Raw genomic sequence first — 26,820 nt, 5'->3', positions numbered from 1 at the left:
GGGTCTACACGGAGAATTGGAGGCAGGTCCATCTTCCCACTATATTAGGTACAGCATCACATTCGTACTTAGCATATGAATCCCGGGCTGCTAGCCACTGATCTATATGATATTCCAAGTCGAGAGCGCAAGCCTTTCAAGCGTCCTCACCTGAACCATAACCGACCCTTATCAGCCGTGTTGTATCAGTAACCCGAGAGACATAGAGATGTTCAAAGTCGAGCAGCAGCCTTACAGGGTTCTAGTGTTACAGATAATCCTGTAAGATACTGGTTCGTTGATTGATCATGCTTCGAAGACCATAGTAGTAAGACCCTGATCCACGCAATCGGCTCGTGTATGCTTCCTGGTGAGGAGCTCCATGAGAAGGGACAGTCCGGACTGGATACCCCTAGCCCTAAGCTCGTCGAAACCAGCCAAAAGCAAGATAGGCAAACAACAATAAGAAGCTTTGCCCGAAATGTAAGTCTGAAGCTCATGGTCAGAACTGGCGTTCGCATAAGATTGGAAACACCCCGAACTAGGTAGGGAGAGCACTTCGTAGTTCCCAGTAGTCCGTGCAGACAGGCAGCCCCTCTTGGGAGCCTTAGGCAGGGACAGACTAGACCTCTTTGATCCGGGCCGCCGATTAGATCCCATCGAGATACTCCGTAACTTACTGTACTGTATGCGGAGAAATCGGACTATCAAAGGGCGGGCGGGGGAGAAAAATAAAATATTAAAAAAAAAAAGAGCCCGCAACAACAGCAACAACACAGAGTTTCGAAGCGAATTCGTAACCCTCAGCCATTGAAATTGTCCTCTTCGAATATTCAGAATATTCTCTGTTAGTACATATCCCCAAGGAACCCCTATCACAAGCCATGCAACTCTAACCTTGCCCACAGCACACCAAACCGCCTACTTTCAAGTACAGGGCAGTACAATCCACCACCCAAAACCCATCATGGACACCTTCCGCCAGATCCTGCAGGCAGCCCGCCAGTCCAACTACGGGCGGTACCTCGTCGAAGAAGACGCGGTCTTCGAGTCCGTCGCCGGCGCGGTCCAGCAGCACATGAGCCAGTACGACGCCTCCCACGACTTCCACCACGTCCTGCGCGTCGTCGCCCTATCCTCGAAGATCCTGGCCGCCGAGTTCGAGGCCGAGTCCGAGCGCCACGAATGGTACCGGCCCGACCTCATTCTTCTGAGCGCGTAAGTCTGCCCCCCTTTTCGCGGTGTATCATCTCTTACGCATCGCATCCCCGAAGCCTGCTCCACGACGTCAACGACAAGAAATACGCCCCCCCGCCGTCGACCTCCGGGGAGGAGCAGGTGTCCAAAGTCGCCGTCGTGCTCCGGGAGGCGGGCGTCGCGGAGGACGAGATCGAGCACGTCGAGCAGGTGGTCAACCATGTTTCGTACTCGACGGAAGTCAAAAACCCCGAGAAGGTGAGGGAGGTCCTGGAGGATTATCCGGATCTGGCGGTGGTGCAGGACGCGGATCGGTTGGATGCCCTGGGCGCGATTGGGGTGGGCAGGATGTTTACGTATGGCGGTGCGAGGGTTCCGGATGCGAGTATGCAGAGGTCGCGCACTCATATTGATGAGAAGTTGGTGAAGTTGGGGGGGATGATGAAGGTATGTGCTTGCTTTTTTTTTTTTTTTTTGGTTTGTGGTTTGTGGAGAGGAGGCGACTGTTTGATGGCGTAAGGAAGTGACGAGGCTGACTCGATCTGTAGACGGACGTGGGGCTGAAGATGGCTAAAGAGCGGACTGAGAGACTGGTCACTTTCAGCAAGTGGTGGGATGAGGAGGCTGCCTTGTTTGAGCCGGAACTATAGGTTGCAAGGTTGATTGTGGGTTGTGAGAGGTTCGGGGTAGGTTTACCAAGAACTGGAGAGATATATCTTTCGTTACCCATTGTTCTTGGGGCTGGTCATTGTCATAGCAAGGTTGTGCGTAGAATTTGTATTCGTCTTCCGTGTAGCAATGCTTATCTAAGTTTAATGAAGTTCTAAGTAATGGATATCTAGGCTTGATGAGTTTCAAAGACGAGATGCACCGGCCGGGTTCTCCTGCTCCTTTCTCCATCTATCGAAGTCGAAACCCAGCTGTGCGAGAGATTTGATCAACCCACGCTCGGCTCCTTTCTGTCCGAACGTTCGTTTGATCTCCGCGATCTGCCCTCGAATCCACCTCTCCCTTGCGCCCCAGTAATTGCACGGTTTGCCGTTGCCTCCATTGTCGAGTCCCGGTCGGGGCTCGGCTTCTGCCGCCCAGTCATGCAAGAAATTTATATGGTCCGCATCCTGAGGAAAGGGGAGAAGGTGAAAGGGGGTCCCTTCGCCCTTTTCCCGAACAGTCGACTGTTCCCACTCTTTCATTGCATCTTCCGAGGGCAGACTCAGGCGACCCGAGAACACCCGCGCAAAAACCGCCGCCTGGTTCTCCGACAGTGGGAAGGGAACGATTCGCTGCGGAAGGGCGCTGAGCACCAAGGTGGGGTCGTGGAGGTAGAACAGATGCTGATATGTGTTCACCACCCGACGGCCGTTGGTGATGAGCGGCGGGTCCAGCGCCGACAAGAAAGGATATGTGTACAGATATCCGGTGCAGAAGACGATGGCGTCGATGTCCGCCTCAACGTGGCCGTCCTCGAAGCGAACGGCTCTGCGGTGGGAGTCAGGCGGGAGAAACTCCACGATCTGAGGACGATACACCTTGCTGGTGTCCCCCGCGGAGGACGCAAGAAGCGACTGGTTTCGCTCGGACACGATGACCTTGCCCTTGCTCACGGGGCTGATCTGGTTCCCGATATCCAGGCCCGACGCCGAGCTGCCCACCACGATGACCTTCTTGTCACGGAATTGCTCGGCAGAGTCATACAGCTTGGAATGCAGGATGACCCCGGGATATGCCTCGTTCCACTGCTTGATGCCCGCGATGTCGGGCGTGAACGGAAGATCGTAGTGCCCGCTAGCAACCACCACGGCATCGTACGGGTCCGTTCTTGTGTCTCCCGTGCGCAGGTTCTTCGTGGTGACCGACCAGCCCTCCGCGCCAAGGACGTCTTTTCGGACGTCCGAGACCTGGGTCTCGAATTGGATCAGACCCCGGATCTCTTCTGCATAGTCATGCAGATAATCCTTCACGGTGGCATGCTTGGGCATTACTTGCGTCTTCGCGTCGAAGTGTTTGTCGCTGTACCGCATGATCTCCTTGGGAAGGTTCGTCTCCAGTGCTTCGTAGATGGGGGAGACGAAAGTAGGCTCCTGCCGCCCCTCGGAGGTGTGCCATATTGGCCCTTCCGGAGGCTGGTGGGGGTCGGTCTGGGGTACAGTGCTTGTGAGATTGTCCTTCAGAGGACCTGGAGTGTAGTTCCAGACGCCACCGGCCGTGGCCCTTTGCTCGAAGACATCAATCTTCTCGAAATATTTCTCCGCAAGCAAGTATCTGGGCTATTGATTAGCGGTCGAATCTGGAGGTCGAGGTCCGGGGAGGGGCAAATTCATACTTGACTGCGGCGAGACCAGAGGGCCCTGCGCCGATCACGGCTATCTGGCTGATCCGTCCTGATCGTGTCATTGTTCTGTGAAAGAGCACGATGAGGAGATATGCCGACGCAGGAGATAAGGGAAATGTAGTAGTTCACGGCGGCTTCCAGTGGCCGATGACTACATTGTGGCGGTGAATTTCGTGCTCCGTCATCGGGAATGGGCTGATCAAGTAACTGTTCTGGATGTTCGACTCTATGCTTCGACATGCAGAAAGGATATTCCTGAAGCTGACAGGGATTTTCAATCATGGGAACTTCAATCATGTTTTTCTTTCTAAATCAATCCTGTTCCATCACATGTGGGAGAGCCTGGAACAATGTGCCATGGGGTTGACATACCATTACCGACTCCACTCTGCGGTGGGCTGCGGCAACAACAAAGAAAAGTCTGTAATATTACAGCTCCAATACGCGGGTTCTGTGACGCAACAACCTCTCCTTCTCCTTCCTCCTCTCCGCATCCTTTCGATTTCCCGCGCGTGCTGCCATCCAAACAAGAAACCAAATTTTTTTTGGCCCTGTGCTCCAGCTCTTGTCGAACATTGCACAACCCCTCCACCTGGGTGGCTATTCTTAACTCAGGACAGCCAGTACCTATGACTCAGGCAATGTGGAACGCGCATGACCACTAAGCGGCCACAGCGATGGACGCCCACGATAAACAACAAGCTCCGGTCTCCGAACTCCTTCAATCGACCCCGGTCTCCATTGCGCAGCTCGCCCCGTCGCTCGACAATCTACCCAACAAATCCGTGCGCGGTGTAGTAGCTCTGCTATGGCCGTATTCATCGTCCACGCGGTCGATCAGTCTGCTTCTGGCGGAGCCCGACTTTCGGCTCCGGCGGTCTGGCGGACAAGTGAGGGTCGTCTTCCACGGACACGTCGCGGAAGAGGTCGCCAAGTCGCAGGTTGGGATCGGCGACAATGTGTATCTCAGCCTGAACGGATCCAGGCTGACCGACAATGACCCGAAAGTTCTCACCCCGGGCAAGAGCGTCGCCTGGGATGTGCATTTCGAGACCACGGTTCTGGTCGAGGTGAGTGAACCCACAGAGAGCCCGGAAAATGGTGGTGGCTCATTGCGTTCTAGGTATGGCGCTCCGATCAACACCTTTCCACCGTCAAGATCGATCCCCCCTTGTCGCCTCTGCCCGCTGCCGAGAGTACCACGCCCACACCGACTACCCCCGATCCGAGAGGCAGTGCCTTCCCCCGCGGCCTCAACTCGGCGACCTGGCAATCGCCCGTTTTCCTGGGACACTCAAGAACGTCGATCGGAAGTCATATAGCTGGCTCGGCTTTGCATCCGGCCTTTGATCCCTTCGCGGAGGATGATGGATTCGTTCCGGGCAAGGGGAGGAAACGGACGCGGTTCAGTATACGCAATGACTGGCGGCTGGTGGACGAACCAGCCAGTCCTGAGGATCTGGAAATACCGGGGGACTGGACGGCTATGTTCGACGACGAGGCCTGGCTCAACCAAGCGGCGGCGGAGTTGGAAGAGGCCGCTGAGGAAGCGGATGGCTCCCCGGAAGTCCCGACGGTACCCGTGTCGCCTCAGACCGGCGGGACCGATCAGCTGCCTTCTGTCCCTACGGTCCAAGAAGAACCTACAAGTGCAGTCTCAGATGTAGACCGAATGTCGGAGACGCCCGAGGCTCGTGAGGATAATACCCCGGAAAAGGCCCAACCGAAGCCGGATGCGCAATTTCTTCGGCCGGATCTTTCTCGGCGGCTTGAGTTTTCGCGTCATATGCATAGGACTATTTCAAGTCTTTCTGGCCACCTTCCCACAGACACTCCGCGGCTAAATCCGATTCCTTCTCCGGGTCTGCCAATTCCCTCTCCACTGATTAGCTCATCAAATAGCCCGCAGGGGTACTTTGGTTCGGTTGCAATCACGTCCGAGCCAGCTACGTCTGATCCGTTTCAGCTAGCTGCACCGCAGTCAGACTTAGCCCGGGAATCTTCGTACGCAGAAAGCGAGGCTGGGTCTCGTGCAGCGATCGCGATCGAGTCTATTGAATTTCAAGCCCAAGGGCCGTTAACAGGGGGTGCCACAGGTACTCCCAGCAATGAAGCTGCTGAGCCAGCCCCTGTCTCTGAGCTGCTCATGGAAGACTCGGGGCTTTCAATCGTGGAGGAAGCGGGGAGCGTGGAAGGGAATGTATCAACACCTGCCCTGGCTGCTGAAGCTCCGTCGCCAGAGAGAGATGCGGATTTGGAAATGGTGGATGCCGACTCATTGCCAACTGAATGGACCGTGACTGAAATCGAAGATGAGACCTTCCATGGCGAAATAGACGACCAGGAGGAAGAACTCCGTCATATCCCCCAAGATGAAGAGGAATACTCTGAAGCTGAGAACGCGAGTGGAGAGGAATCGGCGATTGAGGAGCCTGAAGACGAGCTTGCCAGCCAAGGCTCCGAGCCTCGATCGGTCGACTTGGCCGACGAAAATGAACAGGATGTGGCGGACGACGCGGAACCCATCCCCGATCCAAGGACAGATGGCGATATGGCATCGGACGACGACGTAGGATCAGTTGTGGAAGATCATGGTGTCGAAGGGCCCGCAGGCCACTATGATTTCCACGAGGAATCCGAACACTTTGAGGAAGACGTGTCCGATGAAGGTGATTTGGATGAAGTCGACGAGGATGAGGATGAACTGGACGAAGAGGATATGTACGATGACGACGAAGACGACGGGGAAGGATATGATGACCGTGTTGAGTCGGAGTCGGATCCAGAGGATGTCAGGCACGAGGCGCCCCCACCGAAAAGGAATTTCCCGGAGATCATTGTTTTGGACAGTGACAGCGAAGATGAACCTGCGCCTGGACAGCCGAGCCCTGGGGCTTACTCAAGGCCGAGAGATGCAAGTGTTTCAAGCGCCGAACGATCAGGACAATTTGACGATGAGGCTTCAGACTCGGAAGTCGTTGATGATGAGGAAGATATTTACGATGAGGAAGATATGGAAGACGACGAAGATGTGCACGACGAGGAGATGGTCGACGAGGATGAAGAGACAAATGTTCCCTATACTTCCGATGCTGAGGTCGAAGATGCTGAAGGGGATGTTGCATCCGAGGTTGACGAACGATCGATTCGAGACCAAAGGCATGGGCAAGAACAAGAGCCGGCAAGACGTCTGGAAGAGCGAGAAAACGACAACCGTTCAGTCCATGAGGACATGGGGAATGTACATTCAGAAGCAGAGGATGCAAGTTACGGGGGAACGATGAAGGGATTGCCGGTCGATGAACACGAGCAACCGAGAGGGGAGATCCTCGTCGAGGAAAGCGTGAAGCGACAACATACTGGGACTGAAGAGTCTGAGGATGAGCAGGCACAAGCCAAAGAGGTTGATACTGTGCAGCTTGAGGAATCATACATTCAGGAGCACGTCGCAGAGGAAGTCGACCAGGCTGACCATATGCAAGCATTGGTCCACGAGCCAGGGTCTGCGCCTGTGCCATATCATGATGTGGACCCAGTCCAGAACCCAGAAAGTCCCGCTGGCATTCAAGAAATTCAAACAACGACACTAATGCACGGCCCTGGCTACGAAAGTCTAGAATTCTTTTCGTCGAGTGGACCTGATTTTGAACATGTCGACCACAGCGCTGGCCCTCTCACGCATTCGGCTGATCTCCCAATTGACCCTGCACTCCTTGAGTCGGCTACATTCTCAGCAGCAATTCATTTACCCGATTCGCAACACATCCTGGTTGATACAATGATCCAACCCGAGGATGATGAAACAACCTTGGCAGATCAGCAGCCAGTGGATGCAGGCCTGTCGCTTGATGGTGCCTCGGAGAGCTTGCCTATATCCGCTGATTTGAGTCGCCAAAGTCCAAGCCTCCAACTTGACCACCAATTGATCACCCCGGAGCCTTCACAGCTGATCGGCATGGGAAAGCTTCCGTCAGTAGCTACCGCTGCAAACGAAATACCGCCGACTCCTGAGCCCACACAGGTAGAAGCAGATATGCAGGATGTCGAAAGCGAGGAATTCGTCTCGGTAGACGAAGGCTCCGAGACAGAGAGCTATGCCTCTGCACCGTCGCAGAAGGAATTCCACCGGGACGAAGGCGGCCACGTAGGTAAGGAGACCGACGTCCATGCCACGCACGGCGAGGACGAGGTGATGCTGGTTGGGGGCGACGTGTCTCGCATCGTCGCCCTGAATCGCAACTACCCGGGCCTGCGCAGCAAACTGTCCTACTTCGCGCCGCTGGCCACCCTGGTCGACCATTTCCGAGGGCTCATCGATACGATCTCCACGGTCGCCGAGGTGCGACCCGTGATCCGGGCAACGTCCGGCAAGAAAGACTACATCCTGACGCTGGGGCTGACCGACCCTTCCTTGGCGGGTACCATGCTCTTCGCGCAGATCTTCCGGCCCAACAAGACGGCCTTGCCGTCCGTGGCGGAGGGCGACGCGATCCTCCTGCGAGACTTCCAGGTCAAGAGCTTCAACCATGCCATGATGCTCGCCAGCGTGGAGACAAGCGCCTGGGCCGTGTTCACCGCGGCCGGCGCCGACGCGCAGGTCTCCGGCCCGCCGGTCGAATACGGCCCCGAGGAGGCGACCTACGCCACGGACCTGCGCCAGTGGTACCAGGAGAACGGGATGGCGATGGTCGCCGATCACCAGCTGCAGGCGTCGGTCGAACGCGAGAGCCGCGAGGCCACGCCGCACAGCGTCACCGGGCTGAGCGACGCGGGGAGCGTGAATTCGACGGGCGGCGGCGGCGGCGAGATGCGCGAAGCCTCGTCGACCTCGAACCGGGGCGCCGGGGGCTCTCGGCGGCGCAAATCGCACCGTCGCATCACGATCCACGAGCTGCGGGATGGCAGGCGGTACGCCGAGGTGGGCTCGCCGACTAGCCGTGATAGTATCCACGAACTCCGCGATGGTACTGTGTACGCCAATCTCTGAAGTGACACTTTTGACTAAAGCGTTCTATAGGGCCAGAGTGAGGATGTCTGAGTCCGGAAGCTATAGCGATGGCTTTCTCATAGGATGAACAGATGTTGTAGACAGCAGCAATAACACTCAGAATTGTGTTAATTGTGGGAGGTGTTGGTACCATGTACTTGTATATAAAACGTGAACAACATTTCGCTTCCCAAGAAAACAAACCCCCCACACGAAGCACAGCAAATGTCTAGGCCCTGTCTAATCTATTCTACATCTTCGAGTTCTTCTCCCCGCCAAGGAGATCTATACTGATCGCCGCTCTGATGAGTTGGTTGGCAATCGCCGTGGGCGGCGGCAACCGCAACGCGCCCTCCTTATACTCGGGGCCGGGCCCATCGCCGAGCGCACTGACCCCATTCCGCAGCGCCTCCTCCACCTCCGCGATGTCGAACCACCTGGCATCCTCCAGCTCCGGGTCATGCTCGAGGTTGATCGTCTCGTGCGCGGCGTCGCTGACCTGGGCGATGGCGCCGATCATCAGGTTGGCCGGGTACGGCCAGGGCTGGGAGGAGTGGATGACGACGCGCGACAGCGTGACGCCGGCCTCCTCCCAGACCTCGCGGCGCACCGCGTCCTCGACCGACTCCGCCGGCTCGATGAACCCGGCCAGCGTCGAGTACCAGTTCGGCGGGAACCGCTTCGACCGCCCCAGGAGGATCCGCTGCGCGTCCGCCGACATCACCGCCACGATGATCGTCGGGTCCGTCCGCGGGAAGCTCAGGTTCGAGATCGTCGTCCGCGTGCTGCACGCTGGCCGCTCCGCCGGCAACCCCGCCGCCGGCCGCGCCGCGTCCGTCGCCGGGCACGCCCGCTTCGTCCCCGAGTGCACCGCGATCGTCCGCTGCCCGCACGTCCCGCAGAAGGTGTTGCGCGTGTTCCAGTCGATCAGCGCGCGCGCTTGCGCGTAGATCGCCGCTACACTCGTCGACATCGTATCAGCCTTCCATCCATCCACCCATCCAGCACCACAGAATTAGGAAAAGGCAAAGGGGACATACCCTGATCGGCACCAAAACTCATCACCACGCGCGCCTGCAGAAAGCTCAACCCCTTCGCCTCCAACGCCTCCACCACTTTTTTCGTTTGCTGCTGCTGCGCCTCCTCCCCGCCACGCGGTCCGCTCACATCCAGCGCGAAATACGGCGTCCCGGCGTAGATCTTCCACGCGAATGACGATGCCGCCCCCTCATCTTTGGGGGAGGTTCTTTCATCCAGCCCTAGAAAAATCGGCGTCGCGAGGGTCGGCTTGCGCGAGTCGTACGCGGCCAGAATCTCCTCTTCGGATTGGTCGTAGATGGTGGCTGGCACGAGGGGCTGGATCTCGTCGTACCGGGCGTAGTAGGGCTCGGCGGGGGAGGCGGTCTGCGTGAGCGGGGCGAGGTCCTTGAGGAGGACGAAGCGGGTGGAGGGGTGGTTGAGGGCGCCGGAGAGGAAGGGGTGGTTGGAGCGGAGGAAGGAGAGGCGGTTTAGGGGGGAGCCTTTGTCGGTTAGGATACTTGGTTTAGATTTGAGGGGGGAAGAGGAGGGTGCTGTTTTAAGGGGGATTCTGAGGGGCAAGGGCAAGGGCAAGGGCAAGGGACGTACTGGAGAAGTAGTTGGCGGTTTCGCGGCCGAATTGGCGGGCCAGCATGGTTTCGGCTTGGATGTGCGCGGGGTTGGGGATTAGGGAGTCGGTGCTGGTGCTGGTCATTGTGGGTGGTTGTGGTTGTGGTTCTTAAGTGATGTGATGGAGGAAGGGGAATGCAGGACTCGATGCCTGCAGTGGTTAGAAAGAAGAAAGGTAATTGAGGACAGTCAGTGCACGAGTCAGAGAGGAAAAGAAACTGCGAACCCGAAGACATGGGCATTTGTACTTCTTCTCTTCTCTCGTCTTCTCCGATAACGATGGATTAATCAGCTGGTTTCGTGCCGAGGATCTGCGCCACTGGTACTTAAATTACATTATTTACACCGATGTAGAGGTCCATTGTGGCTATGGGACTGTAATACCAATACACTGAGGGGCAATCAGGAAGCACCCCACACACGTGACCGTGCATCTCGACGACTTACCGGGGGGCAGTGGCATTTCTCCAACCCTTATCAATCACGCCCCAAGACCCTCCAGCCTGTCAATCCTCACCTCCCAATCGGTCGGTTGCCACTTTCTAACTCCAACAATGGGCCACCTGGTCACTCTCGCAACATGGTACGTGGCTCCTCCGCGTTGTTGGCTTGCGTGCAACCCCGTTCTAACCATCCCACCTGCAGCTCGCTCAACCAATGGGCTCTCGACTTCGAGGGCAATGCTGAGCGCATCATCGAAAGTATCCGCCAGGCCAAGGCAGCCGGAGCCACCCTGCGCGTCGGTCCGGAGCTGGAGATTACTGGTATATCGCCTATGGTCTATGGTTCTTGAAGGGAACTCGTTGACACCGGACTAGGCTATGGCTGCTTGGACGCCTTCATCGAGGGCGACACGTTCCTGCATTCGTGGGAGATGCTGGCGCGCATCATCGACCACCCTGACTGTCAGGATATCGTGGTCGATGTTGGGTGAGTTGTGCGAGTCAGACAGCCTGGTCTGCGACGGCAGCTGACAGGATGGTAGAATGCCCGTTCGTCACCGGAACGTGCGGTACAATTGCCGGTGAGCTTGCTATTTCGGGGGTATACGAGGGTAGTCTGACAAGACTAGGGTGATCTTCTTCAACCGCAAGATTATCTTGATCCGGCCGAAGATGTGGCTTGCCAATGGTGGGGTCCTCCAGGCAGATGCTGTGTGATGCGCAAATCGCTGACGATCTCATGCAGATGGCAACTATCGGGAGATGAGGCATTTCACTCCCTGGCAACGCCCCCAGGAGATCGAGGATTACTACTTGGAGCAGATCGTCGGCAAGATCACCGGCCAGTACAAGGTGCCCTTCGGTGATGCAGTCATCAGCACCAGGGATACGTGCCTGGGCTTGGAGACGTGCGAGGAGCTGTTCACTCCCAATGGGTAACCCGGTTCTCCGCCCGTTCGAAGGCCGTGCTGATCGATGGATGTAGCCCCCATATTCCTTACGGTCTCGCCGGCGTGGAGATCATCTCGAACTCGTCGGGCAGCCACCACGAACTCAGGAAGCTCGATACCCGCGTCAACCTTATCACGCAGGCGACTAAATTGGTGAGAATATCCCCAAACCGGGTGTGGTTGAGATGCTGATCGGTCTGCAGAGTGGTGGTATTTATCTGTACGCTAACCAGCAGGGCTGCGACGGTGATCGTCTGTACTACGACGGGTGCGCGATGATCGTCGTCAACGGCAACATCGTGGCCCAGGGCTCACAATTCTCGCTCAACGACGTCGAGGTTGTCACTGCCACTGTGGACATTGAAGAGGTATTCTTTCTGCTCCTCGAGCGGAGGCGTCGGCTGACTCGGACAGGTCCGCTCATACCGCTCCAGCGTGAGCCGCAGCATGCAGGCCAGCAGGCAAACCCCCTTTGTCCGTCTCGATCTGGATTTCAGGTTGTCGCGTACCGGCGAGGAGGCTGACCCTGGTCTTGCCCCATCTGAGGTCCTTCAGCCCCGTTACCATGCCCCAGAGGAGGAGATCGCCCTCGGTCCGGCCTGCTGGCTGTGGGACTACCTTCGCCGCAGTGGAGCAGCGGGATACTTCGTTCCTCTGAGCGGAGGCATCGACAGCTGTGCGACGGCCATCATTGTGCACTCTATGTGCAGGGAGGTCGTCAAAGCGGTGCAGCAGGGGAATGAGCAGGTGATCAAGGATGTCCGTCGGCTCTGCGCGGAGCCGGAGGGATCAGCCTGGCTTCCGTCCACCAGCCAGGAGGTTTGCAAGTAAGCACCACCTTATCAACTCGCCGACGACAAAACTGAACCTTTCCAGCCGCATCTTTCACACCAACTACATGGGCACGCAGAACTCCAGCAAGGAGACCCGCGAGCGGGCCAAGACCCTGGCCGCGGAGATCGGCTCCTACCACATCGACTTCAACTTCGACACGGTCGTCACCGCCGTCACGAACCTGTTCACGGTGGTGACCAACTTCCAGCCGAAGTTCAAGGTGCACGGCGGCAGCTTCGCGGAGAACCAGGCGCTGCAGAACATCCAGGCCCGCTTGCGAATGGTGCTCTCCTATCTGTTCGCGCAGATGCTTCCGACGGTCCGCCAGCGGCCGGGTGGTGGAGGGCTGCTTGTGCTGGGATCGTCCAACGTCGATGGTACTTCCCCGAACAATCCTGTGGCTGATCGGTGCTAACAATCTTGCAGAATGGTGTGTAGAGCATTCCCCACCGTTGACCATTGCCGTACACTAACCATCAAAGTCTCCGCGGCTACCTAACCAAATACGACGCCAGCAGCGCCGACGTACGTCCCCTTCACCCAAATCCCCTTCACCAAAGCTAACCCCGCCAGCTCAACCCCATCGGCTCGATCAGCAAAGTCGACCTCAAGAAGTTCATCCACTGGGCCCAAACCGCCTTCGGCCTGCCGATCCTGCACGAGTTCCTGCACGCCACGCCCACCGCCGAGCTCGAGCCCATCACCCAGACCTACGTGCAGTCCGACGAGGCCGACATGGGCGTCACCTACGCCGAGCTGTCGGTGTTCGGGCAGCTGCGCAAGGTCGCCAAGCTGGGGCCGTGGTCGATGTACGAGCGCCTGCTGCACAAATGGGGCCACGAGCTCAGCCCCCGCGAGGTGTACGAGAAGACGCGCCACTTTTTCTATAACTACAGCATCAACCGCCACAAGATGACCGTGCTGACCCCCAGCTACCACGCCGAGGGGTACTCGCCGGACGACAATCGGCATGATCTGCGGCAGTTTCTTTGTACGTTCCCTCCCCTTCTTCCCTTGCGTTTCTTCCTGAGAGTCCTGGCTTTTTTGGGTACTGGGTTGGGCGATGAGTGCTTTCATCATGGCTAACGATGCGACACAGACCCCCCGTTCACCTGGGCGTACAAGAAAATGGAGGAGAGCGTCGCCTACTGGGAGGAGAAGGGGTGGACGGCGGGCAAGGCGCAGAAGAAGAGCGTGAAGGCTGATTGAGGCTGCTTTGTTTACTGCCCAGAGGAAGGAAGGTATGTCAGGGGTAGATGCAGAAGTTGGTAGATGTAGATGTTCGATCCAAAGCTCTACGGTGGTCTAGCTATGCTTACTTAGGATGACAATATTCAGTCAGGGCAGGGCAGGGCAGGGCAGGGCAGGGCATAGACTACAGAGCAAGCACAATACAATGCTGGGGAATAGCTAGGTTAGCTATAACTATCTTAACGTGGACGGGATTTGTTGATAGTATTCCTGAGCTCATTCTCAATCAGGTGCATGCTGTAGGAAAACCTGAGTCCGTGCTCCCACAAACATCTGACTCAAATGCCGGCAATGCATACGAAGCAGATTCCACTTACATCCTTCAGACCAGCCCAGCCCAGCCCAGCCCAGCCCAGCCCTGAATGGACTGGACGATTTCGCCTTCCGCTCCCCGGTACAACCGAGGGGTAAAAAACAACCACAGCAAAAGTGACAGAAAGGATTGATCATGTGATTCCGACACGGGGAATCGAGCCCCGATCTCCTGTGTGAGAGACAGGTATGCTAACCTTTACACCATGTCGGAGGTCGTTATCGAAAGCGTGCAGGTTTATGTAGTATCTATGGGGTGAACTTCGCTGAGCGAGCTCTTTCTGCTCGTGAAGGACCATGCCAGGGCCTGAAAGCAGGTCGCGGTACAACTGAAGTGAGTTGTCCATTGGATTTGTTCGTGGGTAGGTATACAATGTATAAAATACAATGTACACTAACACTAACACTGACGCTGCTCCATGGGATATGGAGAATGCTATGCTATGCTATGCTATATTATACTTTACTTTACCCCGGATGGACCTCATACCTCGATGAAATCCCATACAGCAATGATTGCCATGCTTTAATTTCCAGCCTTAACTTCCATACTCTAATGAACGGCCACACCTCAAATCAATTAACTTGTGACTGATGACTCACATTTTAGACACGCATGCTGCATGTGCCTCCACACACCCAATTTAGACAGAAGAAACATTTTCAATGCAATGTAAAGTTATAATGATACAAGAACGAGAAACGCTAAGCGACATCACCAAGCAAACAAGAAGACAAATGGGAATAATGCGGAAAAAAACCCTGGCCAGGCAGGCGAAAGAAAGTGGAAGCAGGACCGCCAAGCTAGCCCTTCCAGAACCAACCGTCCTTGCTCTGGTCGGCGCCACCATCCCCATCTAACTGTGGGGGCTGCTCGCCCTGCCGCGGATTCACGACGTCAACCGACTCATTCGTCTCCTCGCGACCATCGGAGAACCGCTTTTTGCGAATCGTCTTGGTCTGGATAGCGCCGTCGGGGAGGCGGACGCGCTCGGTGCGGGTCTGCGTGGCGATCACGTAGGGTTTGTGTGCGGTTTCACTCTCATTACCGGTAAGAGACTGGTCGTCCTGCTGCCGACCAAAAAGCCCCTCGCGCGGCGCCAACTCCCTGAAGCGGCGGCGGTCGTCCAGCAACAAGCGCAGCAGGGGACTCTCGTGGATCTCGCGGGCGAACGCCTGCTCGCGGGCCTGGAGATCGTCCAGGAACCGGTCGTACAGATCCTGCTCCGTGAGCGCGTCGGCCCCGCCAGCCGGCTGGGCAAGGTCCTCCGTGTCGATGACCTCCGCCTTCTTCGTCGGGATCTTCTCGTCTTGCAGGAGTTGCGAGTTGTCGAAGGTGATCGTCGACCACGACGGCTGACCACCGCCAGAACCACCGGAAACGTACTTCCACCGGTCGCCGAGACTGCCCCGCTTCACGAGACCCTGCAGCCACTCCGTTCCGGATTCCCGGGTCACTGTCTTGGTACTAGTCATGTCCTCCCGCTCGACCATGGGCTTCCCGTTCTCCAGCCGCAGAAGATCCTCGAATGCCTCGCGCCACCGCGGCTCCGACTCCGGCTCCAGCTCCGCAGCTGCATCAGCATCGCCCTCGGAGAGACTCAGCGACGACATCAGCGACGAAAACACCCCCCGGCTGTTCTCCCCGCGGTCGCGCCGCCGCTCGAGATGCAGCGGCGAGTACGGGCTGAACATCAGGTAGGGCACGGGCCAGGCGGGCGAGGCGTCGCTGATGAGGTTGTGCAGCATGGGCCGGTGGGGAAAGGGCTGGAAGAGGAGGCGCCGCGATGTCCCCAATTCGTCGTCGTCATTGTCCGTGTCCGCGTCCAGCCAGAATCGGTCGAAGAAGGAGTTGAAGAAGAAGTCGGCGTCGCTGCGGTAGTTGCGCGGGTAGAAGTGGTGGTGGTGCGCCGCGACGGCGGTCGGGGCATGGTCCCAGTCGCTGTCTTCCTGGCTGCTGGGGTTGCGAGGGTTGTCCCGCGGGCGGTCGTCGAAGATGGCCCAGCGTTCCGACGGGGGGTTGATGGAGGAGGGGAGACCGGTTACGGACTGCAGCACGGAGGAGATCTGTTCATCGGCGAAGCGCCGGATCGCGACGAAGGGATTGTCGTCTTCGGGCCAGCCGTGGTAGTGATGGTGGTGGTGGTGGTGTTGGTTGTGGTTGTGGTGGGTGGGATAGGTGTCTTGGTTGTTGTTTTGGGTGTCGTCCCCAGCCATGATGTGTGTGCTTTTTGAGAGAGAAGCAAGATGGGTTGATGTGACAGGTAAATTGAAAGCACTGCTTTCTTCGGAGGATGAAACGAGGCCAAGCGAGGGGATGGCGAGTAGATAAAAAGCGGGCTCGAGGCATTTGTTGGGGAGATCGCCCCACTCCTTCCTTCCACCGCCCGCCACTGCCGCCTGAGGCTGCCACCCAAGTCATTACAGCACGGTAAGATACAATACATGAAACATCACCATTACCTATACTTTCAACAGTGCCCTCTCAATATAAAATCCTAGAATATACCCTTCCGGGGGAGAACCCCCGGACCCCCCTTTCTTTCAACTTCCTGGTAACCTCAATCTGAAGTATAAAGTATTCCGGGGGAGAACCCCCAGACCCTTCTTCTTTTCGACTTCCTGGTAACCTCAATCCCAAGCGCTTAAGAGTATAAAGTATCCCGGGGGAGAACCTCCGGACCCCCCTTCTTTTCAACTCCCTGGTATCCCCCTACCCCAAGTCCTTGAAGTATTAAGTATTCCGGGGGAGAACCCCCGGGCCCCCCTTTCTTTCAACTTCCTGGTAACCTCAATCCCAAGTCCTCGAAGTATTAAGTATCACCCCTCGATCTTCCGGAAATCCCGAATCTTCGCCTGCACAATCTCCCGCGATCCATCAGGCACGTGGGACCAGAGCGTGCAGCCCAGCACGCTGACATCAAACCCCGGGACATCATATCGTGTCCGGTCGAGGACGATCAGCCGTCCGTGCAGGCAGGGCTCCTGCTCCAGCTGCCGGGCCTTGTCCAGCCCCGCGGCGATCGACAGGCCGTAAAACTCATGGTTGCCGAGGATGAGTAGGACGGCCTTGAAGCGGTCTGTTTGTCTTTGCAAGAAATCGCGATAATGCTCGTAGTCAGCCAGACGGCCGATGTCGCCTGCGAGGATCAAATGTTCAGCGCAAGCAGGAATCTCATAAGAGACATATTGCTGGTTGAGTTCGAGGTGGAGGTCGGAGAGGATTTGGAAGGTGCAGGAGGGAGGAGGAGGCTTGGAGAGATAGGATCGGAGCTTGGGGAACATAGCTGTCTTGGGGGCAGATGCAGGGAGAGCTGTGCTTGGTCAATGTTGTAAATCCAAGGGTAAGTAAGGTAGAGCGAGCTGGCTGACGGGGCTGTTGATGCAGGTAGATACATCAACTGAACCGACACACGTGATCAGTTACACTGCAGGTGCTGGGACTTCAAGCCTACTGTGGCTATCATCTACCAGTCTCCCTACCACTTGTCAAGATCACCGAGACGTTATAAGAAGATCAATAGCAAAAACGGAGAAAGTCACTCGAACCTGGCGTGGCTTCCAGATATCGGGAGAACAAACAGTGTAGGTGACTGCTGTACATTACAATACACCCCAGCTACAGCTCAATTACAATACAATACAATCCACAGCCGCCCACCCACCACGTGATCCTCGCCCGATGGGGCTGCAGTGCAGTGCCGGCTGCAAAAAGCCATTCCAGAATTCTCGACCCTTCGCCTCTGTTCTTTACCGTCAGGTCCGGATTCTCTCTAATTTTCGTTTCGTTCATGAAGCTTCTACTATCCATTCATCATGCTAATTATAGCTCGCTATAACCCCAATACATGCCTCCCCAACCATCATGGATGACCTTCAGAACCCTACCAATGACGCAGGCCTAGCGCGTTTCCCTATAGCTCGGCTCGCCCGTCGAATTCGCGCCAGGCCTGGTCGAACCCGGTGGATCGGACCCACATCGGGTGGTGATCGTGGTCGGATGTTGAGTCCATTGCTAAGTGGATCCCCGCTAGTTAGCCCCAATGCTTTAGAATAGTACCTTCCGAACAGCCCTGCCGGGTAGTCTATATTGATTATGAGGGGGAGCGTAGACCTACCCATATTGGCAATGCGCAGCCACATATCACCTTTGATCGGCCACTGCTCCTCAAACGGCCGACAGGCCCGCTCGCCGTGGGCGACGGCACGGACCAGCTTGGCCAGGTGGCCGTCATCCTGCGGGTGGCGGTTGCAGAAGGCGAAGATCTCGGCCCAGCTGTGCGCGGTCGGATACGCCCGGATCTCATCCAGGTACAACTCCGGGACGCCGCGGGAGACGTAGAGGAGGAGGTCGAGACGGCCCTTCCATTCGAGCAGACGGCATTTGGATTGCGTGTCCAAGAACGGGAGGGTGAGGAGCTTGGAGACGAAGATGGAGGAGTTGAGGCTGTGGAGGTAGAAGAAGTCGAACTTGATCTGCTTGGAGGGCCGTTGGGCGGCGCTGGTGTAGTAGACTGGACGCCGTCAACAAAACCATAAAACCCGAATCTGGGCAATGACTAAGGACTACTCACCCACGGTGTTGATCATCTCCGCGGTCCGCTCCTCCAACTGCTCCGCTGACACCGAGTACTCGGCCGCGTACGCGAGCATCGCCTCGCCCGCGCGGGACAACACGCCGTCGTGCATCTTGTTCCCATCCTCCCACTGCACCGACCGCGCCAGCGTCTCGTCCCGCCGCATCGCCTCCAGAATCGCCAGCAGGCCCTTCTCCCCGCGCCGCCCGACCCCCCCGGCCCGCTCCTCGGCCGGCCAGAAGAACAGCGGGCCCGTCCAGTCCTCGTGGATGGCCGTCTGCGCCAGCGCCTCGGCCACGATGGCGGGCTGCTCGAATTCCAGGCCGAAGCCCAGGTGGATGAACGGATGGATCAGCCCTAGGTTGTGGCAGCAACCGCATCAATAGTCAGCAAGCCAATTCACTCACTCCCCCAAACAACCGTACCAGACATCTCCCCCTCCCCTCAACCTCCAGTAACAGCCACTAGAACCGAAAGAAAAGAAGAGAAAAAAAAAAAGGGAAAACAAACCCCCAAAAAGCCTCCCCAACATCGCCCTCGCAACCTCATCCTGCCCAAACAAAAATCCCTTTAACACCTCCTCGACCCCCACCCGCTCAATCTCCCTTTGAAAGAATCTCACAAAATTCGAGTAATGCTCCTTCATCCCCAGCAGCCCCAGGAACCGGTTCCGGTCGGCCAGCTTTGCCACGACCGCCTCGTCCACCGGGATCGCTTTCCGCTGGTAGGCGCGGTCGCGCTCGTAGGCGGCGCGGATCTCCTCCACCGAGGCGCCGAGGGCGTAGATGCTTAGGATGTGGTGGACGATGTGGTCTTCCCCTTGGATTAGCATGGTATTTTTTTTAAAGAGGGGTCAAGGGACGGTACTGTGGAATCCCAGATCATTGAAGAAGACGTGGTGGTGCTCGAGGTCATGCTGGAGGACTTCGCTGGTTGCGCGGGCGGAGGCTTCATTGGGACCAGTCCCTTTCCCGCTGTCCGTGGCGGCCACAGAGAAGATGCCCGTGGTCGTCGTAGGCGAGAGGTGGATTTGGTGGGCTGTTGCCATTGTTTTCGTTGGTGTTGGTGTTTGTGGTGGTGGTTGATACGTTGTATACCGGGCGAGACGGGTTGGTGTATGTGTATGCCGGTTGCTCCGTAGCGCGGTGCGAGGTATCGCAGGAGTGGCTGCGCCTGATCTTCCAGTTGTTGTATGACACGTCCTGCTTAGCACGGAGGGTAACAGTCCCACCGCAGGAGATTTATATCCGATGCTACCACCACAGATAGTAGTGCATCTAGTCCGTGGACGAGCAGTAGTAATATGTGTGGTAATCCGACACATCTAGCCCAGCCCCCTTTCCCCAGGTTTATAAGAAATATGGTCTGGGCTGGACTGACGAGCCCAGGGTTTATTAGAGACCGAGATGCGAGATCAGAAAGTAAAGCTGGAGCGAATCGAGTCGAATGCGCGTGGGACCCTGGAGATCCTCCGCCAAGCACCTGGCAGGAAAAACAAATTACCTGCTTGATTTGCGGAGACCGACTAAGCGCGAGCTTCCGTCCACCTCGGGAAGGGAAACGTCATTCTGATTCAAGCTGACCTAACTTAGGTGTCAACCCCAGAAAACAGTCGGGTGAATTGTGGTGAAACAGGGTCGCATGATCGGAGCGTCGGAGCCATGATAATACGATGTGCTTATAAATTTGCTCGGCCTTCGGGCCTTGCCGGCTTGCGGGCTTGCTGGGGATCGGGGAGCGGCCCTTGAGATGTGGGATGCGATCTAGATCGTCGTTCGGGGCTGCCGGCGGTGTCATCTTGAGTATGAGTATAGTATACTCTGTGGTCGAGATTCGCTGACTAGGTCAGTCCGGGTATGTTGCAGAATTGCTGGGTGATTTGTGAGTGAACTACCTAGAATATAGGTTATCCTGGCCCAAGAATTAGTAGCCCGCCTCTACTTGTGTCTTCGTAGACTGCACCAGGAGTGGCTATCAAAATATGGCCGCTTCCGCAGTGTGGCTTCTTTATTTTGTTTGTTGTATTTATAGTTCCGCCTATATAGTTCATGCTCAAGCTGTTCATTCTGCCATACTATTTCCAAATATGTACCAAAAAAAGATAGCTACCGCACGAAGTCCTCCAACTCCTTCTTCCGTTTCAGTCGCTCCCGCTCCATCTTCCGGAACAGCGGATGGTGGCCGGCCTTGTCCTTGAGCTGCTTGTTCCGGCTCCGGTTGTACTCGATGTAGGCCATGTCCTCGCCACCCGCCAGTCCACTGAGAGTCGCCGCGCTCCGCTTGACGGCGCCCTTGCGAGCCCGGGCGCCTCCCGAGCGCTCGGAGAACAGATCGTCGTTGACGTGCTCGACCTCCGCGGACGTCTCGTTCTGCAGCATCACCTCCTGCAGCAGCTCGCGCCGTTCCGCAGGCGTGGCATACGCAAGGCCCTCCAGATTCTCGATTCCCTGCAGATGGGTGATCACCTTGAAGGCATAGCCCTGATCGACCAAGAATGCCTGGCGCCGGGAGGAGTAGAACATCTCGTCCGTGTCCTTCGACACCAACGAGTAGAAGAACGCGTTGAAGCCTTCGTCGTTACGACGCTTGGCCCGCAAAATCCGACCCAAGCGCTGAGCCTCCTGGCGACGCGAACCGTAGTGGGACGAGATCTGGATAAGACAGGTGGCTTCCGGCAGATCAAGCGAGGTATCGCCGATCTTAGACAAGAAGATCGTGTTGACCTGCTCGTTGTGCTGGAAGTTCTCGAGAATGCGCATGCGCTCGTTCTGGGGCGTGCCGCCGTAGATGTAGGCCTTGTTCAGCTTGAGCGCATACCGCTCGAGAGCATAGACGTTGTCCGAGAACACAATGACCTTGTCCCCGCGCTTCTCGTGGTAGTCAATCAGGAATTGACAAGCCTGGAACTTTCGCGGATTCATGATGTACAGCAAGGCCGCTTTTCTGGACTTCTCCCGCATGTACTCCGAATAGAACTCGGTGGTCATGGGGCACCACACTTCGGCACATTGTACCTTGGCGATGTGCCCTTGCTCGGCCAGCTCCATCCAATTCGCCTCGTACAGCTTCGGACCAATCAGGAAGTTCAAATCCTTGATCTTGTCGTCTTCACGCAGAAGGGTGGCAGTCAACCCCAGCTTGCTCTGACACGCGATGGCGGATGTGACCTTTCGGAACATGGAAGCAGGCACGACGTGCACCTCGTCGAGGATCATCAGACCCCATTCACGCCCTTGAATCCAGTCCATCATCTTCTGCGCATCGTGCGATCGCGCCCGCGTCTGAGACACCATGGAGTAAGTGGAGACGATGATACCGGTCGACCGGCGGAACTTCTCCTTGTTGTCCGAGGTGAAGACGGCGATGTCGCCCGGATCGATGTTCGACCACCTTAAGAACTCGTTTCTCCATTGCACCACAGACATGGAGCTGGTGCACAGGACCATGGTACCCTTCTTGATCGTGCAGGCCGCCGTGATCCCCACCAGGGTCTTGCCTGCACCACACGGCAGGACGATGATTCCACTCTTGGCACGTCCGTTACCGAACATCTTACTCAAGCTCTTCTCCTGGTAACTTCGAATCCGCGCGTTGGGCTTCAAGTCGATATCCAGCGTCGGGTTGATCTCGTCGTTCCGGAAATCGTACTCCTCCAACGCGGGGCAACCCATGGCCTGACAGCGCGCCTTGACCGGCTCGACGGCCTCGTTCGGAATCTCGAAGCTGTGCACCTGTGCTTGTTCCTCATCGTCGTCATCGTCCCGGATGGCGAGAAGGATGTCGTCCTCGCGCCGCGCCTCCCCCGCCGCATCCTCGGCCGGTTTCTGGTCCGTGGTCTGCTTCACACCCGCCGCATCCTTGGTACCGGGGATGACCAGACCGCCCATCTTCGGCGCCGCCTGCTGGATGATACCCTCCGACCCTTGCAATCGCTGGGGCCCGATGACCTCATCCTGGAGCAGCATCTGCAGCATCTGAGGGTCGGTACTCTCCACGAAGAACCGGTTATGTTTCAGCACCACCTTGATCTTTCCGTACGACTTGGTGAAATCGATAATGAACGACTTGATGGTCTCGGGGAGCGGCGTTTTCGACAACCGATCGAGGAAGTTGATGATATCCTGCGGCTGCAGGCCGACCGACACCGCGGCATACAGACTGTTTCCCGTCAACCGGTACTCGTGGAGATGCGTCGGCCGGGAGAGGGGTTCGGCGATCGTGGTCAGAAAATCCTGAGCCTGGGGCGCAAGCGGGGAGAAACTCTCCAGGGTGATGGTGCCCTTCAGCGGATCGATCCAGAGGGGGCGATTCGCGTGGTCCGGCTTCAACGCCAGGGACGAGAAGTCCTTGTATCCGAAGTTGGGGTCCTGCTTCTGGATGGCGCCGCCGCCCTTTTTGCTGAAATGTTCGATGTTGAGTTTCTCCACGACATCTGTGAGCAAAACGCCGGAGGTGTGTAAGTCAGTGATTTCGTTCTGGGCCTATCTCCCCTTCTTGTTCCGCCCTTGAGCTTGCTTACCTTTCAGGTTATCTTCCTTGACATCCTCTTCGTAGTCCGAATATTCATCACCGCTACTGATATCAGGCACGGGGGTGGCGCGCTTCGAGGCTCGACTCGATCGACCACCTGTACAAGTCAGAATGGAATCGCTCTGACACGCCCCCCGGAATGGTGGCGGTGGGATGGGCATGGCATACTATCTAAAGCTTTGCGTTTGACCGGCGGCATTCTGTCCGGTCCCGCAGTGCCGAAGGATTATTCCTGAGAAATGAGGTCTATAATTTTTCTATACTGTGCGAAAGCGATTCCGCGCGGTCGCGACAGAGGCAAGGAAGGTATCGAATTTGCTCCCGACAGGCTACCGGCGCCCTTAGTGAGCCGTTCAAATAAGTATGACCATATCCCGATCAGACGAAAAGCACCTACCAGCTTTTTTATTTAATGCTGGTGGTATAGATGGCGGTGGTCGATAAGGGACAGGAGGGAGTGAAGGGTGAAGGAGGAGGCGTAGAAGAGGAGCATGAAAGAAGATCGATTGATTGCGGAGCGGAAGAGGCGAGGCTCGGCTCGGCGGTGTACGGCAGCCTGAGGCAACGATGGGATTTGCTCAGCCCCGACCAGCTGCATGTGGCGTCGGGGCCGTGTGGGCAATTCGATTGGCCAGCGTTTCGGCCGAAGGGCTTCGGCAGTGATTGACGTAGTTCAATAATCTCAGGCTCGCATTCAATTTCCCCGTCTTAGTCCTCAGTTCGATCTTCAAATTCCCTTGAATTGACACTGTGTGCAGGAAGTGGTCAATATATCCAAGATGAACACGGTATGTGACCGACTGGATCTACCCATCCACCTAGGTGGCAAGGTTCAAGCTCGCTAACCTCACCTCTCGCTCAACAACTAGATCAAATCCACCTGGTAAGGTGAAGCCCGCAAAACACACAAACACACCACAGCCATGCCATTGCACCGTCTCAAGATGCGCCTCAACTAACACGACTCCCAACCCAACAGGATCGGATGGGGTACTCTCTGCGTCGGTACGCAACGAACCACCACACCCTTCCCTCCCAATCACCACACCACACCCCAAACTCCCTCCCAACCGAAACTAACACCCTTAAAAAGCCGGCGGCGGCGCCTACTACTTCGCGAAGAAATCCATCAACGCGGACCGCCAAACCCGCTTCGAGACGGAGATGAAACGCAAAGCGCAGCTGGCTGCGATGGAAGCGGAACACCGCCGCCAGTCCGCCGTGTCGTTGACCACCCCGACCCCCGTGCCCTCCGACGACCCGAGCCACAAGCGCGCCGCCCAGCTGGCCCGGTCGCAGCAGAACGCCGCCGACGACGTCGCCTCGCCCAGCGCCGAGGCGAGCCACGATCCGGCCGCGACGCGCCACGAGCCCGAGACCGAGGCCGACCGCGTGCTGGAGAAGGGGAAGTACGAGGCCGCGCAGCCGTTTCGGCCGCCGAAGGGGAACCGGCTTTAGGAAGTAGATGGGAACAAAAACAACGAGGTATAGAGAGGGGGTGGGTTTTGGTCTGAGAAGAAGGAAGGGAGCGCGAAAAATGCCGGTGACGTCTTTCGTGTGTGCTACTGTACCATAATGTTTCCCTTACTAAATGTATAGGTTCTGCCGTTTCCGGGTATCGGTTCTTTGATGGATGTGCGTATCCGCGTGTGCACGTATGGCTTGGCTCGTGGGGGTGGATTACTTCCGGTGGAAAGCTTGATTCTCTCTGCGGTCTGCACTACTTCGTGCATGTCTTGGATCTCGTGAAGTTCCGGGGAAATTAGAGCCTGATTTATTTCTACATCCGAAAACAAATCGACTCCTGGATGATCATTCTCGTGCAAAATCGCTTGGTTGATTAGTAACGCGAATTGTATTGCTGCTAGACAGCTAGCTATCTCATAGTCGTAATCATCGTTATCCACTATCTCAGGGCAAACTGCACCTCCGGTAGCGGTAATGAAAGGAGACCGCGGGGGGAAAGACAAAAGAATCCGCCCCTTCGGCATAACTGCCACTGGAACCTGTCCAGTACGCAGTTCTCCCCTCAAAAACAAGCGTTTCTCGCACGGTCACGCCAAACAAAAGAAATTATTCAAGTTCGCAAGCTAAACGCCAGCCAGACAAGTTCCTCGATGCCCCTGAAGATCCATATGTGGGGTTTTCTCATGATGCAATTCTCTCAGCAAATGTCGTTTGAGAGAGTGATAAAAAGAAAAAAAAAAGGAAAGGAAAAAGGTATATGCCAGTACCCATACGCCAGCCAACAATGAAAAAAAAGGATCAAAAATCCGACGGTAGGAAGATCGAAGGATGGCGTGATGACACGAGGAAAGTGATGTTGTGTCTGTCTCTGCAAGTATGGCCCCACTCGTGGAATTAAATCCGAACGGATATATGCGGTCTAGCGGGCATGGAAGCAGAGTGGGGGGTGTGGCCTGATAGAGAGGAACGATTCCGTCAGTCGAGGGTTGCAGCGATCACCACGCGCGGATTATGAGACTCACTTGTTGTGGGTGGGATAGCCTTTGCTCTTTTCCCGAGAGCTTTCCAGCGCCGGAGGTATGAAGGGAAGAACTACCGCCGAGAAGAGGCAGGAACTGGTGATGAAGCGGGAAGTGCGGGTGTCGGGGCGCGGACGGTGCACCGAGAAATGGCGGATGGTAGGGCGGGCAAATTGGATGGCAATCATTGTGATGGTCTTGAGGGGCAAGGTGTTGGAGATGGAGGCTGGTGTGATGCGATGCGATGCGACGCGATGAGGTGGACAACAAGTTCGAGGTATGTATTGTATTATGGGGTGTGTGTCGGTCTAGCAGCTTTGTGGAAAGTTGAGGTAAGGCAACTCGAATTTAGGTATAGTAGAGGATCGATCAAGTCTAGCTAGAATGAAAACACCCTGCGGAGAGTGGGAACCATGAGGGATTTATAGTTGAGGCGGTTGTATGAATAAGAGGAGTCACTCTGGAATTCCGAGATCAGATCATGAGCATGAGCATGAGCGTGTTTCGGGAGGAGTTGCGGGGAGGGTCCAGATGGGGGTCATTGAGGCCCACTCATCGACCTGCGAACTGGCTGGAGGGGAGGAAAAAAGAGAAAAAGGGAAAAAGGGGAAAAGAAATAACGCGCACGCGGAAAAACGGTCCTCAATCGTCATGGCTCCATGGCTCCTGCAGCCGCCGAAACATCGATCGGCTTGCAGCATAGGCAGTTGGGATGAAGGAGGGAGCGAGTGTCATCTGAGGTGCGCTCTTCATTTTTACTGATTTTCCTGCATGTCAGAACTGAGCTAAGCAGGTACCCTATTGGTCTTGGATGCATCTGGCCAGTCGATGGCGGATTGAAGGATTCACATACCTAACAAGGTACTCCAGTGCAACTTCAACTCCAACCTGCAATTGACCCCTACGACCATCAGTGGATAAGGAGGAAGGACCTTGTTGTCATACTGTTGTCGATGACCCCTCCTCCCTCCCCTCGCAACCAAGGTGCGGGTGCAGCGAGGAATGCGTATTTGCCATGCTCACGCCATCAACAAGAGGGGCAGATGATCTACAAGTTCCGGCCGAAGACGTGAAAGGGAAAGGGAGGGGAGAGTACTCGTAACAGTCCGTCCACAGTCCGTCCACAGTCCGTCCACAGACTCTAACTTACTACTGAGGACAGTACGTACCCAGCAGAGTCAGAGTTTCCAGTGTGGGGTCCGGCGACTCGAGATCCGGCCAGGCACACCTGGGGGTAATTGCGGTAGTTGGTGCGGTTGGGCACTGGCGCTGCACTGCATCTGCCCGGCCCGTGG

At 56.5% G+C, this 26,820-nt stretch overlaps 11 protein-coding genes and 1 non-coding gene across 12 annotated transcripts; 4 read left to right on the top strand and 8 right to left on the bottom strand.

Annotated features, from left to right (window-relative positions):
• The first annotated feature begins 762 nt into the window (after positions 1–762).
• BO95DRAFT_49472 (HD domain-containing protein) lies at positions 763–1,983 on the top strand. The gene is made up of 4 exons (XM_025590794.1): positions 763–826; positions 888–1,197; positions 1,254–1,623; positions 1,725–1,983. The coding sequence occupies exons 2-4, from the start codon at positions 947–949 to the stop codon at positions 1,824–1,826; spliced, it is 723 nt and encodes a 240-aa protein (XP_025444981.1). The 5' UTR covers positions 763–826; positions 888–946; the 3' UTR covers positions 1,827–1,983.
• On the bottom strand, positions 1,945–3,778 carry BO95DRAFT_440257 (putative flavin dependent monooxygenase). Its single transcript, XM_025585920.1, has 2 exons — positions 3,500–3,778; positions 1,945–3,438 (listed from the first exon to the last, which is right to left on the bottom strand). Exons 1-2 carry the CDS (start codon positions 3,568–3,570, stop codon positions 2,031–2,033), a joined length of 1,479 nt encoding a protein of 492 aa, XP_025444980.1. The 5' UTR covers positions 3,571–3,778; the 3' UTR covers positions 1,945–2,030.
• Positions 3,779–3,947: 169 nt separating this feature from the next.
• On the top strand, positions 3,948–8,700 carry BO95DRAFT_440256 (uncharacterized protein). Its single transcript, XM_025585919.1, has 2 exons — positions 3,948–4,578; positions 4,632–8,700. The coding sequence occupies exons 1-2, from the start codon at positions 4,186–4,188 to the stop codon at positions 8,493–8,495; spliced, it is 4,257 nt and encodes a 1,418-aa protein (XP_025444979.1). The 5' UTR covers positions 3,948–4,185; the 3' UTR covers positions 8,496–8,700.
• On the bottom strand, positions 8,630–9,645 carry BO95DRAFT_440255 (NAD(+) diphosphatase). The gene has a single exon (XM_025585918.1). It carries the CDS (start codon positions 9,466–9,468, stop codon positions 8,746–8,748), a length of 723 nt encoding a protein of 240 aa, XP_025444978.1. The 5' UTR covers positions 9,469–9,645; the 3' UTR covers positions 8,630–8,745.
• Positions 9,646–10,630: 985 nt separating this feature from the next.
• BO95DRAFT_383614 (glutamine-dependent NAD(+) synthetase) lies at positions 10,631–13,813 on the top strand. Its single transcript, XM_025583429.1, has 13 exons — positions 10,631–10,725; positions 10,788–10,906; positions 10,961–11,072; positions 11,128–11,166; positions 11,215–11,273; positions 11,331–11,520; positions 11,571–11,688; positions 11,739–11,903; positions 11,950–12,362; positions 12,412–12,746; positions 12,848–12,894; positions 12,943–13,360; positions 13,469–13,813. The coding sequence occupies exons 1-13, from the start codon at positions 10,697–10,699 to the stop codon at positions 13,576–13,578; spliced, it is 2,154 nt and encodes a 717-aa protein (XP_025444977.1). The 5' UTR covers positions 10,631–10,696; the 3' UTR covers positions 13,579–13,813.
• Positions 13,814–14,074: 261 nt separating this feature from the next.
• Positions 14,075–14,146, bottom strand: BO95DRAFT_t79. The gene has a single exon. It is a non-coding gene; the product is annotated as a tRNA-Glu (tRNA).
• A 147-nt stretch (positions 14,147–14,293) lies between these two features.
• On the bottom strand, positions 14,294–16,355 carry BO95DRAFT_440249 (uncharacterized protein). The gene has a single exon (XM_025585917.1). The coding sequence runs from the start codon at positions 16,147–16,149 to the stop codon at positions 14,737–14,739; it is 1,413 nt and encodes a 470-aa protein (XP_025444976.1). The 5' UTR covers positions 16,150–16,355; the 3' UTR covers positions 14,294–14,736.
• Positions 16,309–17,680, bottom strand: BO95DRAFT_49024 (uncharacterized protein). Its single transcript, XM_025590609.1, has one exon. It carries the CDS (start codon positions 17,215–17,217, stop codon positions 16,753–16,755), a length of 465 nt encoding a protein of 154 aa, XP_025444975.1. The 5' UTR covers positions 17,218–17,680; the 3' UTR covers positions 16,309–16,752.
• Positions 17,681–17,846: 166 nt separating this feature from the next.
• BO95DRAFT_408021 (questin oxidase family protein) lies at positions 17,847–19,557 on the bottom strand (the record flags this gene model as incomplete). The annotated part of the gene is made up of 5 exons (XM_025584091.1): positions 17,847–17,947; positions 18,051–18,446; positions 18,507–18,866; positions 19,020–19,322; positions 19,377–19,557. The coding sequence occupies 5 exons, from the start codon at positions 19,555–19,557 to the stop codon at positions 17,847–17,849; spliced, it is 1,341 nt and encodes a 446-aa protein (XP_025444974.1).
• Positions 19,558–20,503: 946 nt separating this feature from the next.
• BO95DRAFT_440245 (TFIIH/NER complex ATPase/helicase subunit SSL2) lies at positions 20,504–23,511 on the bottom strand. Its single transcript, XM_025585916.1, has 3 exons — positions 23,208–23,511; positions 23,029–23,136; positions 20,504–22,941 (listed from the first exon to the last, which is right to left on the bottom strand). The coding sequence occupies exons 1-3, from the start codon at positions 23,236–23,238 to the stop codon at positions 20,615–20,617; spliced, it is 2,466 nt and encodes an 821-aa protein (XP_025444973.1). The 5' UTR covers positions 23,239–23,511; the 3' UTR covers positions 20,504–20,614.
• A 292-nt stretch (positions 23,512–23,803) lies between these two features.
• BO95DRAFT_440244 (uncharacterized protein) lies at positions 23,804–24,861 on the top strand. Its single transcript, XM_025585915.1, has 2 exons — positions 23,804–23,827; positions 23,909–24,861. Exon 2 carries the CDS (start codon positions 24,231–24,233, stop codon positions 24,495–24,497), a length of 267 nt encoding a protein of 88 aa, XP_025444972.1. The 5' UTR covers positions 23,804–23,827; positions 23,909–24,230; the 3' UTR covers positions 24,498–24,861.
• Positions 24,862–25,425: 564 nt separating this feature from the next.
• On the bottom strand, positions 25,426–25,713 carry BO95DRAFT_356686 (uncharacterized protein; the record flags this gene model as incomplete). The annotated part of the gene is made up of 2 exons (XM_025582316.1): positions 25,426–25,459; positions 25,529–25,713. The coding sequence occupies 2 exons, from the start codon at positions 25,711–25,713 to the stop codon at positions 25,426–25,428; spliced, it is 219 nt and encodes a 72-aa protein (XP_025444971.1).
• Between the last annotated feature and the right edge of the window lie 1,107 nt (positions 25,714–26,820).

This window comes from Aspergillus brunneoviolaceus, assembly GCF_003184695.1.
Source record: "Aspergillus brunneoviolaceus CBS 621.78 unplaced genomic scaffold BO95scaffold_14, whole genome shotgun sequence".
Lineage (NCBI taxonomy): Eukaryota > Fungi > Ascomycota > Eurotiomycetes > Eurotiales > Aspergillaceae > Aspergillus > Aspergillus brunneoviolaceus.
This window is presented reverse-complemented; position numbering and strand designations above follow the sequence as displayed.

Excerpts from the sequence above, each read along its gene's own strand:
- BO95DRAFT_49472 (XM_025590794.1), top strand. The coding sequence starts at position 947 with ATGGACACCTTCCGCCAGATCCTGCAGGCAGCCCGCCAGTCCAACTAC. Across the intron at positions 1,198-1,253 it reads GACCTCATTCTTCTGAGCGC|CCTGCTCCACGACGTCAACG; the intron begins GTAAGTCTGCCC and ends GCATCCCCGAAG. Across the intron at positions 1,624-1,724 it reads AGTTGGGGGGGATGATGAAG|ACGGACGTGGGGCTGAAGAT; the intron begins GTATGTGCTTGC and ends CTCGATCTGTAG.
- BO95DRAFT_440257 (XM_025585920.1), bottom strand. The coding sequence starts at position 3,570 with ATGACACGATCAGGACGGATCAGCCAGATAGCCGTGATCGGCGCAGGG. Across the intron at positions 3,439-3,499 it reads TCTGGTCTCGCCGCAGTCAA|ATACTTGCTTGCGGAGAAAT; the intron begins GTATGAATTTGC and ends TCAATAGCCCAG.
- BO95DRAFT_440256 (XM_025585919.1), top strand. The coding sequence starts at position 4,186 with ATGGACGCCCACGATAAACAACAAGCTCCGGTCTCCGAACTCCTTCAA. Across the intron at positions 4,579-4,631 it reads AGACCACGGTTCTGGTCGAG|GTATGGCGCTCCGATCAACA; the intron begins GTGAGTGAACCC and ends ATTGCGTTCTAG.
- BO95DRAFT_440255 (XM_025585918.1), bottom strand. The coding sequence starts at position 9,468 with ATGTCGACGAGTGTAGCGGCGATCTACGCGCAAGCGCGCGCGCTGATC.
- BO95DRAFT_383614 (XM_025583429.1), top strand. The coding sequence starts at position 10,697 with ATGGGCCACCTGGTCACTCTCGCAACATG. Across the intron at positions 11,689-11,738 it reads TCACGCAGGCGACTAAATTG|AGTGGTGGTATTTATCTGTA; the intron begins GTGAGAATATCC and ends ATCGGTCTGCAG. Across the intron at positions 12,747-12,847 it reads GGGATCGTCCAACGTCGATG|AAAGTCTCCGCGGCTACCTA; the intron begins GTACTTCCCCGA and ends ACACTAACCATC.
- BO95DRAFT_440249 (XM_025585917.1), bottom strand. The coding sequence starts at position 16,149 with ATGGCTGGGGACGACACCCAAAACAACAACCAAGACACCTATCCCACC.
- BO95DRAFT_49024 (XM_025590609.1), bottom strand. The coding sequence starts at position 17,217 with ATGTTCCCCAAGCTCCGATCCTATCTCTCCAAGCCTCCTCCTCCCTCC.
- BO95DRAFT_440245 (XM_025585916.1), bottom strand. The coding sequence starts at position 23,238 with ATGCCGCCGGTCAAACGCAAAGCTTTAGATA. Across the intron at positions 23,137-23,207 it reads CAAACGCAAAGCTTTAGATA|GTGGTCGATCGAGTCGAGCC; the intron begins GTATGCCATGCC and ends TGACTTGTACAG. Across the intron at positions 22,942-23,028 it reads CAAGGAAGATAACCTGAAAG|ATGTCGTGGAGAAACTCAAC; the intron begins GTAAGCAAGCTC and ends TTTTGCTCACAG.
- BO95DRAFT_440244 (XM_025585915.1), top strand. The coding sequence starts at position 24,231 with ATGGAAGCGGAACACCGCCGCCAGTCCGCCGTGTCGTTGACCACCCCG.